Source organism: Takifugu flavidus, chromosome 17 (genome assembly GCF_003711565.1).
Source record: "Takifugu flavidus isolate HTHZ2018 chromosome 17, ASM371156v2, whole genome shotgun sequence".
Taxonomy (NCBI): Eukaryota; Metazoa; Chordata; class Actinopteri; order Tetraodontiformes; family Tetraodontidae; genus Takifugu; species Takifugu flavidus.
In genome coordinates, this window is record NC_079536.1 from 10254301 (window position 1) to 10271527 (window position 17227).

General features: G+C 42.8%; 1 protein-coding gene across 10 annotated transcripts in view; it reads right to left on the minus strand.

The window, feature by feature from the left end:
- Positions 1 to 17227, minus strand: part of LOC130513723 (partitioning defective 3 homolog) — a 239643-nt gene that overhangs the window by 46342 nt on the left and 176074 nt on the right. For all 10 annotated transcript variants that reach the window (XM_057012690.1, XM_057012694.1, XM_057012689.1 and 7 more), the window contains 2 exons: positions 15770 to 15898; positions 9836 to 10138 (listed from right to left, as the gene is read on the minus strand). In XM_057012690.1, the coding sequence (XP_056868670.1) occupies positions 9836 to 10138; positions 15770 to 15898 (432 nt within the window). The remainder of the gene's footprint in view (positions 1 to 9835; positions 10139 to 15769; positions 15899 to 17227) is intronic.

Genomic DNA, 17227 nt, shown 5'->3' on the forward strand with positions numbered 1-17227 from the left:
ACACATTTTGGTTGTGTGGAATCTATAGCTCTGATTTTCCACTTCATTAATGCTCTATACTCACATTCTACATGTCCAGTATTCTTAGTCATTTCTTCCTTTTCCCTTTTGTGTTCTCTTACTCTTCACCCCATTTCACTTCATTCTCTTAGTTCTGCCTGTCCCCGCCATTTTCCACCAATGCCAACGATACCGAATGAGCGCCACTTATCAAGCCCTAATGAGCGTGTTCACTATAGCAGTGATTCATGAGAACAAAGAGCGGCTGGCAGAGGGATGGATGACAAGAGGAAGAGACAGAATAGGAGCGAGGGAGATGCTTGATACCCTCCGATGGCTATGGACTGTAAAACCCTACCGCTTCCTCCTCCTCTGGCTGTATTTTTCCTAATAGCCTCTTGGGCTATTTCGGGGTCGTTTAAAATGGGAGCTCCGGGGTGAAGGCACTGAAGGGGTAGAGGAGGAGTTATTTTGTGTGTATGCCTGTGTGAGTGTGTATTTGGGGAAGGGGAAGGAGAGGCATTTGGTCCTGCTGAGGCAATGAATAAGCACTCTGATAGGCAGCAGGATCGGGATCACGTGTGTAAGTGTGTGTTTGTGTGTGTGCATGCGCACAGGAGCTCTCTCTGTTGCTGCTGGAGACAAGAGCAGAGATGCAAAACACACATGCACACACAAACACACACCCAAACCCAAATGTGGAACCACTAAAGCTGATTAGTTAAACTTGTGATTTCCAATTTCAAACCCGCGACACAAATCCTATGCTTAATATTCATGCGGAAAGTGGCTTGGGGGCCCTCACCTCCCCATGCCACCCTTGGGCTTTGGGCTGGGTAGTGGGGTAAATGGGGTAGTTTAGGGGAAGTGCTTTTAATCAGCTTAGTTAAAAGGGTGGAGATGAGGAAGAAGGGTATTCTGGGGAAAAGCTTGATTCGGTAGCCGGCCTTCTAATCGCACTCCAACCTACATCTTTGCTCTGTCAGGCTGCTGGTCGGGAGGAAGTCTAGACAAAGTGTGAATGGCCGCGTGAGTGTGAGGCATTCTGGGAAGCCTCAGGCCTCTGTGATCCCAAATTGGATTAGTGCTCAGAGACGTCATTTCCGTCCCACCAAGTGCGACCTAAACTGAGCCACTGACAGCGTGACACCTCTGTCTGATGTGTTCACTTTTGTAATTGGGATGGCAACAACAAAAAGGGAGAAAAATGAATGAAGAGGATGTGGGGAAAAAAAGGCATTCCTCATATTAACTTTAAACAAGATACATTTTTAATGCAACTTCTCCTTTTTGGGGTGAGAGCCGCCTCATCACGGTTCTGTGTCCTTTATCGTGAAAGAAGAACAGAGGAACAACACAGTTGAGGGAAAATAATGCTGGCAGCATATTGACGTGACCTACACTGTATTGATAATTTTATGATTTTCAAAGGATAAGATAAGACAATCTCGGTAAGTGTTAACATAATGGGGGACGATGATGCAGGGCAGGAAAAAAAAACGGACAGGACAAAAAAGGCCATAAAACTGCAAAGAAGTGGATAAAAAACACAAAAGAAGGTGGCGAAAGAGCACTTTCTGGGAGGCCGGCAAATCTCCACCTCACAGAAGGCAAGAGAGATTGCAGTAAAGAGCATTTCGCCCTCCCACTCCTCCCTGCCGAGGCCCCAGATGTAGAATCCAATCCCATCATTCATGCAGACGTAGTAGAGCGGCGCGAGATGTTTCCAGTCTCCATCCCACACCATAACTCAACCATTCTACTCCAGAGAGACGCTCCTTAAACACCTCCTCCCCACCTCGCTCTCATCACTCCCATCAGTCAGCCGCTAAAACAACCCTCGGAGATATGAGCAGCAACAGCCATCAGTGTAGCCCTCCGCGTATCTACCATCCTCACCGCCCTCAGGCCTGCTGGAGAAGAATGTGGCAGACATGTGGACAGTGTTGCTCCTGAGGGAGACTTAAGGAAAAATGGCAGCGATAGAACCTATGGGGGTCATAACTCAGCGTCCAGCTCCATGATACGGTGACACGGTTATTAGCCTTATAAACTAGAGCTGTCAATGCACCATTATTGCTTATGTTCACGTGAGACCATTGTTTTTCTTTTATTTACTTATTTCTTTTTAATCACCTTTCTTCGACATCTTTTTTTATTATTACAGAATGATTAAGACCTCCAGACTGGACTGAACTGTGTGGTGTGATTTTTGCCTGTTTTCCAGTTACGCGGAAACATCAGAGTCTGTTTCATAAATTGAATGTTTAAAATAGGTAAACGCTGAGATTTATGGAGGGAAACGACAAAACCCACCTTTCCCAGCAAATGGTTGCTGATTGAAGCTTAAGAACGTAGCTTTGTCTCAACAATAATTTTTATAGCTAATCTAATATAGGAATTAGCATCGGAATGTTCAAAATCACAGACAAAATCATATTTTATTGTATTCCGACTTATCACGTGATGTGTTGCTATCAATAGGAATCAAGTGAATAAAGCATAGAACCATCTAGTGGAGCCAGACTTGTTTTTCAAGTTGGATGGCCTCTGATTATTAACATTGCTGTAAAACAGAATAACAACAAACATGTTCCCATGGTCCTGTGTTTTTCTTACTTTGCTTATATCTAATGACATGTTTGAGGAAACCCACAAGTTCTGCAGTGTCTACCAGGATGCCTTGAAATGGATCTAAAATGTGTCATGTGATCACATTTGCAGCTGATCCAGAAGTTCTGCACATAGATGAGCACCATTTCCGTTCCCTGGTGGCTTCATCAACTCTTGTTTGACAAAGTGAAGAACAACGCTCCTGCCTCACGTCAGCGGTGGGAAAAGGATTAATGCAGCTGTTAACATTCCTGCCCGAGGTGACTATGCGAGTTTACAATAACTAAAGCAGAGGTAAAAATACAGTCACCATCTGGAGCTTGAGCAACTGTGTGAACCGATGAAATCTGTCCACGTCTGTCCAGGTGACTTATGCTGTTGTTTAAAGGGTGATTAGGTAACGACAACCTGGAGCGAAGTAAAGCTACTAACTAAAGAATGTTAGCCGCATAGTCTAGCCTCTATGCTCTAGCTTCTACAGTTAGCATGCACCACAGTTATCATTCATATTCATCTGTTGGTGTCTTTATTGGTTTACGTTAATCGATCTCCCTGGAATTTTTCCATGAAGGAAATTTATTCATCATGACAAAGATATCTCAAGGAATGTGCACACAGTCATCTGACTCAGTCCTGATTTCCACAACCACTGTGATACAGTGTTATTGGCCGCCATCTTCCACAGATGCAGAACTACGCATTGCCTGTCGAGATATCTGACGGGGAGATCTGTTGTGTCATTCGATAGCAGACCTGGCAGCCGAGGAATATGCTGTTAGATGCGTAAGGCATGAGCAGCAATGTGGGAGCCATCTAGTTCCCCATACAGTTTATACTCCAAACACATGCTCTGTCACTGCTTCCTGGTCAAATTTCCCACCTGACATCTGTCTGCGGTAGTTGTATGAGAGAGTGACAGCAATAGGAAAGAGAAGGGATGCTTCATTCGGATTCATCTTGTACGACGTGGGACCAGAGAACCTATTGTTTAAATTTGCTGACAACAAGATTGCTCGCTCAAATTGGCCTCCTTAGGAACCAGTTTTGGACATAACTGCATGTAGCTGCTGCCATTGTGTCCTCGGTGCTCTACTTTCCAACGTGACATTTTAACAAGAAATCATCAAATTCAGCCCAAAACACATATAAATATAAATAATAAATATTAAAAGGCAAAATTTCACAGATCTTTTCACAGAACAGTTGAGTTGTAGTGTCATGCGTCAGCAGCCTCCAGGGAAGTTCAGGGGATTAACTGTCTATTTGCAGTTGCAGATTGCTGGGGATGTGATGCCTTTAGGTGTCGATCGGCATAGGAAACCCTGCCAGCCTACAGCCATCTTCAAACCTCCCTCCATCCCTTCTTTCTTCTCCCCCCACCAGGTCATGCATGCTCTAAATGGCACATTCCCATTCCTTTCATCTTCTGGGGGAAATTCATTAGGTGTTACATGCATGTCTGCAGGCTTCCCATTTGAGGGACTCTGATAAAATACATACATGTAACTTTAATCAACTGGATCCACTTGACGTAGAGCTGGAGATGAGGTGGATCTCCCTCCTCTCTGCGTTGCTCCCTCTGTTTGCTTTTAGGCTGTTTGCTTTCTTAAACGAACGTAATAGTACAAACACAGGATAAATTGCTTTCTCTGTACTTCAGCTCATCACATCGCTCCCATAGGACCCCTCAGAAGCAGAAGGGTATAAGAAAAGAAAAAAAAAACAGAACATAGAAATAATTCACATGCTTTTCCCGGCAGATACGCGTCGTTATCAGTGTAGAATCCCTGCGATAAGGCTAATGTGCATTTGTTGCATTAAGCCTCTTAGCCGCTGCAGCACAGGAGCAGGCAGGGAGGAAAGGGCAGAAGTCAGTGTGCTGCTGTGTCCATAAATGGGCCCCACGCCATTTACAACAATCTTTTACAAAGCTGAATTAGCACTGCAGCATTATCTAGGTAGTGTTGTAAGACACAAGTGACTGGCGTGCGCACTTGCAGAACACCTGATCATTCAATCCATTGCACAGCATGCACTGTAAAAAGTGACTAACATTCAGCCCGAGTTACCTCAGCCTGCTTTATGAGTTTTACTGAGGGAAGGACGGTAAACATCAGCGCGACATTCGCAAGGCTAAATAACCGGTGATGCAAAGAAAACAGAGCAGGAAGTCTTTACGATTCAAGAGTGGGTTAAAAAAGGGAAATGACATCATTTTTGGGTCTCGATTAGACAGGCAGAGGAAACAGACGCAGCAAAAAACAAAGATCGAGGAGATTCTAGAGCAAATCGAATATGATCAGTTCTCACTGATGTAGGTTTCCAATTCATGTAAACTGTTCTTTGAAGCCAAACAATCAGCTGGACTCCCGGGAGGACATTTTTAGAGACTTATGAGCAGTTATTAAAGGCTGACACAGGCACGTTGTAAATGATTTATTTGTTTACCAATGAATTATTGATAGGTGGAATTTAATCAAAGCTACAGATGTTGCAGACAGAAAGAGTTGTTTATCTTGCATTGATTGCATCTCAATGAAAATATTGTCCATAAAAAAACTCGGAGCCCGTTCGTTGATTACCGAGTTAATTACACCAAATAAGAGACAGCAGACAATAAAAAAGTGATTACTACAGATTGAGTTGTTGAACATGTGACTGGGTTGGGAACAATGTCCTCTTGAGTCCTTTACCAAAGACACCCATTGGTCCATTAGAGCAACAGAACACATACCATATTTTCACGACCATAAGGCGCACTGTAATAAAAGGCGCAGTCTCAGTTATGGGTGCTATATCTGTATTTAAAACATACATAAGGCGCACCATATTATTAGGCGCATGTTAAAACATACCGTAAAAAATGACAACGGAAATAAAACAGTGATTTTCGACACATTTATTGAACAAAATATTCATTCTTCCGCCACAAAACCATCAAAGTTTTCATCTTCTGTATCTGAATTAAACAGCTGCACTATTTCAATGTCCAACATCCAAAATTCCTCTTCTTCATCATCTGAATCAGACTCACCGACCAGTTACGCTTCAGCGTTGATGCCGGCTTTTGTGAAAGCTCTTACAAGACATGAAGACGGTATCATAGCCCATGCGTCTACAATCCACCCGCATAAGGTGGCATAACTTGCCCGCCGCTGCCTCGTAGATGTGGCTGGGCGCGGTTATCTTGTCGCGGCAGTAGGTGTGGAAGATGGCCACCCTCTCCTGGTAATCAGCGGGCAGCCACTGCGCAACAGTTGTCCTTGCACGTATGAAGAGATGCCGCCTCCTCATAAAGCGAAAACACCAAGACGGACCTCCTTGGAAGTGCTCAATGTCCATTTTTTCAGCAATATGCTTTGGCCTTTTGTCGAATGGTGACAGTAGAGACACCCCTTCCAGTTGTTCGCTGTTCCACAACCAACTGATCCACTCGGTCTTCCAGCTCGGGCCACCTTGCTTTGTTCCCACGGAAACTCAGCTTCACCTTCCTCACTTTCGTTCACTTTCTTGTTTTCTCTACCTTCTGACCATGGACTAATTTACATTAAAATGTCTTGCACCTGCTCGATTGCCATTTTCAGCCGCATTTTCGATGCCGCAGTTTAAAGTAAGCCTCATATGCGTGTCGCTTGACCGGCGCCATTTTAGGGGATCCTTACGCGTAGGTGTGCTGCTAATCGATGGGCAGAGCGTTTACCGTAGTTCACCCTCCAAAGGCACACAGCAGATTTTGGAACTCAGTCCACACACAAGGTGCACCAAATTAGAAGGCACACTGTCGATTTTTGAGAAAATCTCAGTGTTTTAGGTGCGCCTTATAGTCGTGAAAATACGGTAATTTTTTCCTTAATACCCCCCAAAACCAGTTGCAAAAAAACAAAACATGATTGACAGTATGACACAAGTCAAGGTCAGCTGAGTGGAAATAAAGAGCTTTATTGCATGCAAATAAATATATGGGCAACATTAACTTGGGTATGGAACTTAAGGTCACCCCTCGTTCTTAATTACCTGCTGCGCATGAGCTGAAGGGTTTTGCTCTACAGAGCTTCATTAACTTCATATCCCTTTCTCCCAACATCCAATGCTTCTTTCTATATACTGTAAAGAGCTTTAGAACCTCAACTCTGTAATGGGAGCAGCAGTCAATCAAAAATCTGTTTCAAAGGTGATGCTTTGTCTCACGTTTGCTCCTCACAAATCCCACCGAGCCTGGCACCTGTCAGGTTGTCGGTCTGAAATGCGCTATGCAGTGCCACTCACCCAAACCCCGCGGCCCCTCGGCAGATGGAGGGGTTGACTTGTCAGCTGTCTGTTGCGAAATGAGGTCACTTCATTTTGCTCGGTCTCCGTTTTTTGTTTTTTTTTCTTTAATAAAGTGCAACAAAACAACTGGAAATGAAAAGGCTGTCAAAGAGACACATGTGGAAAGTTTGATAGAGAAATTCATGCCACAGCTTTTGGGGAAAATGGTATTTATACCGGCTTTTTATAGGCAAACATGAAAAACCTACATTTTTAATGACTGACAGGATTGTCAAAACACCAGCAGTGCTGCTAACTCCAAGCTAATTTCATAAATTGTAAAATGAGCTCTTGGTGCGCTACGATATGGGAATGAAACCCAGTTTGAGACAATGGATAGGACCTAAAACTAGCATAGCAACATAGGGGTCTTCATAGCTTTCAGGGCTTCTAGGTTCAACCATGAGTTACTTCAGAGTTAAAGTCTGAGTGACCTCACCAAGGTTCCAAGAGACAAACAGCGTTATACACAGACTGTTTATCCAGCTGCAGTCTGCACTGATTAACTACAGGGGTCTTCCTTCGTTAGACATGGGTGGATGCCTTCATTAAGCCATAAAAAATGCCCATTAGTACAAGCACATTAAACATAAGGAGGCCAGAACATGTAACTGCAGTATGTGGACCCCCCACCTGCTTAGCTGCCCGGATCAAAATTACACAACCTCCATTTGACAAAAGTGCCACGCTACGCCAGCACACATGGACGGAAATGAAGATTTGTGGGAAAAAAGCAGCTGGTTGTCCAGCTACGCAAACAGTAATTAGCTCTAGTGTCGTCATCCTTCAACCCACCCACCCACACACACACAAACACATGATCCCCATGTCTCTTCTTTTCATATGTTTTTTGGAGTAACGACAGGGAAAAAAAAGGATAATTTTAACTCAATTCACTTCCATGTGTATTTATAATTTATTTTTTAATTGGTTGGAGCCACTGTCATTCTTCCAGGAATGAAAATCAGGAGATGACTAAAGTCACGGTAATGTCTTTTGAAATTATATGCTGTGCCGTGACTGCTTCTCAGAAAACAATTTAGCATTTTATATTCTGCCAGTGGGGGCGCTAATGCTAAAAAACATTACCTTGGGGATCAAGATGGTTGAACAAACAGCTTTAATGACCACAATGATGAAAGGACACTTTTTTTTTACTGAGACTGCCAAAAAAGCAACACAGACATGTCCAGTACAAAAAAAGTAGTAATGAGCGGCTGGAGTGGATCAGAAAAAAGTTAAGTCTCATATGGATTTTCCAAGAAGAGCAGAAAAGTTCATTACACTGTTCTTGAATAATATTGAAAATTACAGAAAATTCTGCTGCACTTTGGCTTCATTTTTGAAGATGAAAGTTCATTCAAGTTTAATTTCAGAAATGCAAATGACTGTTTATGTTTGTTGTGACAGGAGTCTGGAATCTCAATATGTTACAAGCCTCTTTTACAAAATCGTAAATAGACAGCCTCTGAGCTAAATGACAACCGGCGCGTATTATATCTCAAAGGCAGCAAGGCAAATATTACAGACACTGAGCTCGGCTGGCATGCACCAGATATGCAAAGCAGCTAGAGGTGCAAAAACAAAACTGCAGTGTTGAACATGCAGCACATATTTTATAATCAAATCACTCATGACAGCTAATCCCATCCCTATGAATAACAACCAATACGCCTGAACACACAGGACAAAAAAAAAAAAAAAAAACTTCACAGGAAAGCATAGACGGGTTGCTTTTAGTATTAGAAGCCTTCATATATATGAAATATGATCTCACACACAGCAACATGCTGTTATTATTCGTCCCAGTTATACCTGACGTCCCTCCTCTGAATCAACAATATCTTGTGTATCGCTAATCGGGAGGTTCGTGATGTCAATATGAACACACCCTTCAAACATTGTCTTTCTTAGCTATGAGTTTTTAAACAGCTGCTATGGAGCTGGTAGATGAGGAGATAGTTGCCATAACAGAGCCAGTCTATTCCGAGCAACCACATGTCAGTTTGGACTTATAGATAGTTGGCTTTAACTCGGTCCCCCATGTATTGGCATATGGATTAAGCTATCATGAGGGCCAGATGAACCTGTCATATCTGGCTGTCAGGGACAGGGAGGAGGGGTGTTAGACATTGTAAAAAAATACTCATGCATGATCTCGGTTGTGACCGCTTCTCTTCCGGCTGGTTGTGAAAGGTCATATTCATGACAAATGACAACTGTCAATCACAGGAGGTAGGTATTTTTTTGATGCACTCATAACAGGCTTCATGGAAAATATGAGGATAGAATATCTTCTGGCCTGTCTTCACCTGATATCATCTGAAGGACTCAGAAGACTCTGAGCTTCAACACAGTTATAATGTAGAAGCAACATACCGGTAACTACAAATGTCGAGTGTAAAGCATTTGGAAATAAAATCAAAAGCTAAGAAAGTTTTGAATGTAAGGAAATTATGGGAGATATTTATTAACAACTGTTAACCCCCCCCCCCAGTAACAAGCAGAACTCCCTGCAGAGGTGTATCTGAATAGGTGATCTGTGCTCCAAGGATAATACAAATAAATAAATAAACAATGCTTGCCTAGTATTAAACCCCAAGATGCAGAGAATCATTCCTGTTATTTCACCCTGACTGCTGATTTTGCTTGCTTGGGCAGGGGACTTGTGACACAGGGCGGTGACAAATCACTGCATGGAATTCACTGTTTTTCCTGTGGAGCACATGTCACCCCTGACAAGTAAAACTGAGCAAAAACAATGGCACCGCTGCTCATGTATTATAGATGAGTTGCAGATGAAGGAGATTGTTGAAGCATAAGGAACAGTGTTACTGAAGTTAGTGTCATCAGTGTGAACAAGACAGGTAAGAACATTGATCAGCAGCTCAGCAACATGCACATGGACTCCTACCTGTCAGGAACAACAGGGTGTACGTTGCGCAGTTTGTTGACCTGAGCGTAGATGGCTTCCACAGGGGGAGCGCTGACCGGAGGGATCAGTGGCATATGGGGGCTCTGCGGACTCTGGGGGAGATGGTAGGGGTGGCTGTCAGGATCAATGCTGCTGCTGTCCACCGATGAGTCCAGGGATCCGATGCCAGCGTAGGTGTGGTCCTCGTCGGAGCTGAAGGTGCGGCAGACGACGTCCTGGATCTCAGCATACTCCCTCTCTTTCGCCTGCTTCTCCCGAAGTTCCCGCATCTTGGCCTGGATTCTGTCACGAAAAGAAATTGGAGGATATTTATGACCTCTGTTTTGTGACACAACCCCTCAAAAGATCAACCTGAGTTTAAGTTTGGCCAGATTTTTAAAATTTTATTTTATTGCTATGGCTTTTCTTCGCAGGTTAAGACACTCTTGCAAGTCGGGAGTATATTTTTGCCTGTAATTATTTAATCATTAATTCAAATCATGAAAACATGTAATATTATATATGCAATTATTGCAGCGACTGCTAAATGTAAAAATGGACTCTTTATGTCACCAAATTTACTTGTTAAATCATTGAGGCATGCAGAGAAGCAGGAAACTGGCCAGTATTTAAGTCTCTATCTAGCCTATTTTAGAATAATGTGATTATAAATTACTTATTTATAGACTCACCATAAAATAATCATATTAAAATATTGAATCCACCTCAACATAACAGTGGCCTTTGCACTGAATTCCCACCTCTGTGGAACACACAAGAATAGCTCCTAGAATGCCATGAGGGTGGGGGCACGGACAGGAGCGGTAAGGCCACGCGGTGAGTTGACCCCCCTGCTGTGGTGACTCCTGCAGCAAAACTACTCACTGGTTCCAGATGTTGTATTCGTGCCATATAGTGACATACACATGCACGCAAGCTCACGGCCTCCCACCGTTGCTAAACTTCCTTATTACCTAAGGTCATAGCCAACCTTTGACCCGCCACTGCTGCTCCCCACGGATGACTGACAGGTTCGGAATGGAGACAGACTTCCCCACCGAGACACAGGCTAACACTGTCTCCAGTGTCTGTGTATTTTAATAATAGTAATCACATTTCAAACAATCACCATTTTTCAGTGCCAGATTAACCCAATTCTTCCATTTTACCCATAGAGCGCCTTGTTTATTTTTAGCTAAAATCCCATTTTCTCACTATTATCCGCAGAATGAGATTTTGATGGAAGCCTGATGCAATGTTGCATGATGTGTAATCATTTTTAAACCCTCTAAGCTGGTTTGCATAGTCAAACACCAGGTACAATACAGAAGTGATCAACTTACAGCATCAGCATGCCGCACTGAGTATGAACCTATTCTGTCAGAAAACAAAAAATAAGTCTGCTGAACAGGAAAACAGAAGCGCTCTTGTGCAGTCGGACTCAAGTGATGTCAGATCTCTGCCAGGAAGGAGCAAACAATGACGTTACCACAGGTTCACAGAAGTCCATTGGGATGGTACGACCCTCTGGCATTTTATACACTAATCAGATTCATAAAAATGGACATGCAGATAATGGCCTTGGCTATAGACGTTTGTTCCTTGGCGTCTGATTCTGATAAAACTAATAGGTGCACTTTAATAAAAGGATGCCGACTACAAACAAAAATGGAAGTTCTGCCATTCGCATTATGAGCTTCTGTTCAATTCCCTGACTTCATACGTTTAGTTGGAAAGTCGAGCCTCTTTTTTCCCATAGCAAACCATTCTCTTTTATCCACACTATTTGGTCAACCCACAAAGTGTTCACCTCAAAAAAAATAGACTCGATTCCAACTGAGAAAGTGACTGAGAAACATGAACACACCTTTCATTAATGGCCGTCCACTGCTTAAATTGCTCCCCTTACAGGCAGCCCTGGACGCGCTCACTGCTGAAGTGTATAAATGTGTTCAGTGGCTAACAGTTTAAGAGCCTGCTCAGTAATCAAGGCTCCACACTTGCTCATCCGTACCTGAAACCCACTGCTTCATTTCTAACTCCTTCCCCCTGGTTTGTCCTGGGAGACTCCCCCACGCTCCACCACATACACTCCATTAGCCAATTAATGGCCTAGCCTGTTAACACCGAGGAGAGCGCTGGCCACACTAAACACATTATTACTGTAGGGCCCCAATTACAAGCCGCACACCTCTATTTTCTTCTTTCCAGACACTATATGTGACAGGAGGGAGGCAAGTGAAGCTTTTAATAGTACAAGCCCATTGACAGAGTTTTTTTGGTAATCATTTTTAAAAAAGGAGTTCATAAATAACACTTTATCACAGTCTTGCTTTAACACTAATCTTTTTGCGTTCATAACTACAGTGATGATAAAGTGATAATTCCAGTATTACACATTTAATTGCTTGTTATCTCTTTGGGGACCCAAACTTTCCTCTCTAAATTCATAAAAGCACAATTGACCTAATATCTATCTTAGTGAAAATCTAACTTTTAATTACTTGCCCCTTAAATACTGTGGAGTGGGAAGGTATTTGCTGCTGGCCAACAGTCCAGACAGTGTAATACTGAGGTTTTCAGGACACATTTAGATCAAATTAGGCAAGAAGCGAGATCATTTCTTCCCTCAATCACATTTGCTTTTGAACATTCAGCGGAATTCTTTCTGTCATTTGACGGAATCCACATCGGGTCAAACATAATCTGAGGTGGAGCTGCCTTATTTCAGGCATATGAGAATGAGGAAATTCATTACCGGGAATGTGAGGCGGAATCCAGAGACTTTAGCACAAACACACACCTTCTCCATATGTTTGGCAGTGTTGTGAAATCCTTCCCAGGGGGAACCGACAGGGAGGAATGGGCATCTGTACTCTTGAGTTTCTCATTCTGACACACTTAGAAGCTTGAAAGCATTTTTCCTGTAAATTTGTTGTTATCACAGTGGAGCAAATTGAACGTATTGACTTTCAAGCAGATGCCACCCAATCAGCGTTTCTTTTTTCACCATCAAACCATGTTATTTGTCTGAAATACAATCTGTATCTGATTCTAATCAACGTGGTAACTGACCGTATGCAGCTGCCTGAGCAGAATCTTTGAGCCCTTCCTTTGTGCTGACACTTGCCCAGTGCCGGTATAATGCAATCACCGGACTAACCGCTCAACTTTCATGGTGCTCATTTCCAGTGTAACAATCGCATTAGCTTGTTGTAGGTATTAAAATAATTACAAATGTAATCATTTTTTGCAATCAGTCCCTTAGAGTTTTCTTTTAACTGGCTATGCAAATTAGCAGGAGCCTGAAATAATGAAATGTTCTGGAGTGGCCACATTGCCACAATAACTGTTCCGAGGAACCTGATAAGGATCTGCCTTTTGTGTGGTGCGTAGCCAAATAAGCAATCTGTACAGTCACTTTTTTGGCTGCTTCTGTTTAGGCCACAGTTTATTGCTGATTGGTCAATATCAATTTTAAAAATTGAATCAATTTAGAATGAAAATAGCTCGAATAACAGACAAGCTTTTAGGGACAGGAACAAGTTACCAGAGAGGAAACCCAACAATGTACTCTTGTGTAGTCTGGGCAGCAGTAACAAGGACTGCAGGAAACGGGTGCTCACCACTGATTAGAAGCCAACCAGAACCAAGAAGATAAGAGCGAATGGACATCATAATCAGCTGCTACAGACAAGGGCAGAGAGAATGGAGGTGAGTCCAGGCGTAAAATCAAAAGAGAACCTTGTCAGCTTGTCTGTGTGTGCACTCCACGTTGGATTGGAAAATATAGATTCAGGACGAGTACGTCCAGAGATTTGACTGAGAGAAGCTCCAGCAGCAGCACCACCCGTTCTGTATTCTCTTTACTCCTCTTTCCCATAGATTGAATTAATGAGAACCTTATCCTGAGAAACGTCTGCTTTCCACCCCAACAAAGATCCAATCAGTGGGTGCGCCGTATCCACTGTCCTCTCAACACAAGCCAATCAGATAGGCATGTCTCATGTGCTGTCCACAAAAAAAAAAAGAGGATGGCAATGCCGAGATGAAGAAATATGCAGATCAGCCGGACCACTGGCTCCCCAGCAGAACTGCTGAGACGTGAAACAGTCAATCAAACAGGAAAATAAAAGACTTGGGAAGCAGTGTGGGCTCTCATAATGAACTCTCTCCTCCAGAATACTCCGTCCACAACAGGCTGGCAGCATCAATGGAGCAGAACGTCTTTACAGAAATGAATAAGTTGTGTCTGCAAGGACTGTGGGCCAACTCGTAAATTTTGTGACTCATGTCAAGGTCAGAGCTTTAAATATATAACTGTATCTGCCTCATTGCAGTGTAAAAAAAAGAGGGCAGGGTTTATGAATTAATCTGTCTCACCTCTTGGATGACTCCTATTTTGACTCGCTAAAAGCCCCTGTCAAAACCTTCTGCCGGAATTAATGATTGGTAATGTCAGCTGGGCCGAGTTTGGCTGCGGCCCATCGCTGACACACATCGCTGGCTGGCGAAACCTGTTATGGAGCAATCCATAATTTTATAAATGGTCCCGTCTCCGTGGCAGCAGTGTAATCAATCAGTGTGTGTCTGAAGTAGAGAATGATGACAATCAAATGTAGCACAGCGGGATAGTAATGTGGTAGTCGAGGAAAAAAAGGAAAAATAAAGTAATACATGTCTGAACTGTCGCCCTGCTTAACCTTAACACTTTGAATATCGACTTGTCTTCACGGCAGGTTGGTTTATTATTATTCACCACAATTTCCCTCAGGATTCCTATTCCATTAACCAAGGGACAATCCCAGTTCAGCTGAGTGATGGGATTTAGGAATAGGTACAAAAGAAGAGAATTAGCTTGCCCTCCTGAACAGGGAGCTCAGACCCGAGCTCACACATGCAGAACGGATGCAAACAAGACAGGGAATGAAAATGTGCTGCAAGACAAAGCGGCAGACAAGGAAACTGGGGAAGAGTTGTGAAAGAAATGAAAGTAAGAGCAAGATTTAAGTACCGTGAATGTAATTTGCCAAGGGGGGAAAGCGGGGGGTACCCAATGTATTTCACGCAAAGTGAGTGTCTCAGCTGATTGTGCTGCTTAGCGTGACAAACATTTGGGAGTTCCTCAAACGGGACAGATACACTCCAATGGAGCCAGGTCCAATGATCTCCAGGCAAACAGAGGAAAATGTGCTGGGCCCAAACCCAGAGGTGGTCACAGCCCTCAGGGCACGTCAGCATTGGATACCAAAAAAAGAACTTTAGCGCAGCCTCCAGATGTTTCACCGAGTGCGGACAAAGTGTGTTTTGTGCACACCGTTGTTTTGTGCTTGTGGCACAGTGGCTTTTCAACAGCCATACGCTCTTTTTTGTCGTTCCTTTGCCACAAGTGGAGCCACATCAAGCACTATTGTTTCTATTCAATTGTTTGTCTTTACCAGCAACAGTATGATTACCGAGTGCGTGTAGGCAGTGGAGAACAAGAGAAGCAGCGAGCCGCCAATGACATGCTCTCTGTAGATGATAATTAAATGGGGCTTTTTGACGCAAAATATAATAAAGTGTTTCTATAGCAGAGGAAATAGAGCCGAAGAGGCAAACTACTAAGGGGCAGGGTATTCTTGAGCGATTACCAACCTGGACGAGCTTCAGGGGGAGACAAAGTCAGAGCTACATCGATTGCACTATTATAATGAGCACTGTTCAATCCTGTCAAATCCACAGGGTTCTTAGAGCACGATTAGGAGGTCATCACCTCTGAATGGCACCGGCAAGAACAATCTATAAGTGATCTTTGTGATGTATACTTATAAAAAAAAGGACATTCCACAGATCGACATGGAAGTGCTTTCAAAGACTACCCCAACCTTGTTTGACCATTTGGCTAATTGGGTGCTCAGCAAATTTTCTTGTCAAGAAAATTGTGCCCCTCACCTCTCATTCTCTAGTCGCATGTGTTGGGTTTTCTCCTCTACAGCCTGGACATCCTCGGTTTTGGATTTGCTGGAGCCCTTCTTCTCCATCTTGTCTTCTGGTCGTTCATCCTTTCTGTGCTTCCCAAACCTAATAAAAAGAAAAAAGAAAAAGTGAGACGTCAAGCAGAAACTGTCAAAACATGACATTTTGGATCAACTAAAGCGGTTTTCGTGCAAATGTGTAGCAATTTATTGAAAAGTAACTGAACCTAAAAGAAAAGAAAAACAATAGGATGGCCTGTTCCAGGTTGTGAACCTTCTTAAACACCTTCTTGGCGATACCCATTCGAGCCGATACAGTTTTCAAGTGCAGTGCACACTTGAAATAGGCCTACGTTAAAGTTATTAATACCACAGCAGCTATGTTTCACAGATGAATTACTTGGAAAAAAAGGCCACATCCAAGCTGTTCCTTGATACAGTTTCATTTAAGGACTAAGCTTATAAAGCTAATTAGAGTCATTAGGAAGTAGTTGCCAGATTTTAACAGTCTAACGGATCATTTCTGGTCACTAGCCATACTAAACGAAAGCATCGGGCTTGTTTTTTGTATTAAAAATAATTCCACACTAAAGACATTGCAGCTGAGTCAGTATAGAGCTGTCTACAGCCTACAAAATCAAGAAGCTGCAGTGGCAACAAGGCCACATAAGTACTGCCCCCAGTGGTGTACTACCACTAACAGGACCAAATCTAGTGCTAAACAAAAACAAACTGTCCCGTTAATGTGGTGATGGTCTTTCAAAGCAGTTACCATTTGTTAAGGGTAGATTTGAGATACAGTATTTCAGGCAAGCATATTAGCCTCTGCTAGCCGCCATACCAACATTGTTTACTAACAGTATTGGTTACCTTCACAGTCAGACCAGATCGGATCAGGACAACACTAAAAAAGAGTGGGCTCTGCTAAAGAAATACGCTAAAGAAATTATTTACTATGGCAGCAATGACAATTCATGATTTGGTAGTGAGAAAGATTGCTACAAGCTAGCTTAACCTTGGTAAATCTATGTGACATTTCTAACTTTCTGGACAGTCACACATGTTTTTTGGCAGTGTCTTTTAGAGCTTTACAACAGTGTAAGAATAAGCCAAGGTTATAAATTCCGCTGGTCAAAAGAGCTCGAAGCAGGGCAAATAGTAAATGATGGCCACTGAGAGTGGACAAACATGATGTAGACTGTTAAAGAAAGAGGAAGTAGCTGAAGGGCAATTTTAGCGATGCATTAATTGAAATGAAAGCATTTGTTTTAATTTTGATGTTTGTGCAGTAGTAAAATGAATAAACATGATGGTTGTAAAACAAGGCAATAGCAGCAAGTGTATGAAGGTGATGGCGTGGACACTGAGGACTAGATATTCAATACATATAATCATGGAAATAACTGGATTTTTATTGACCACTTTTATCAGATAG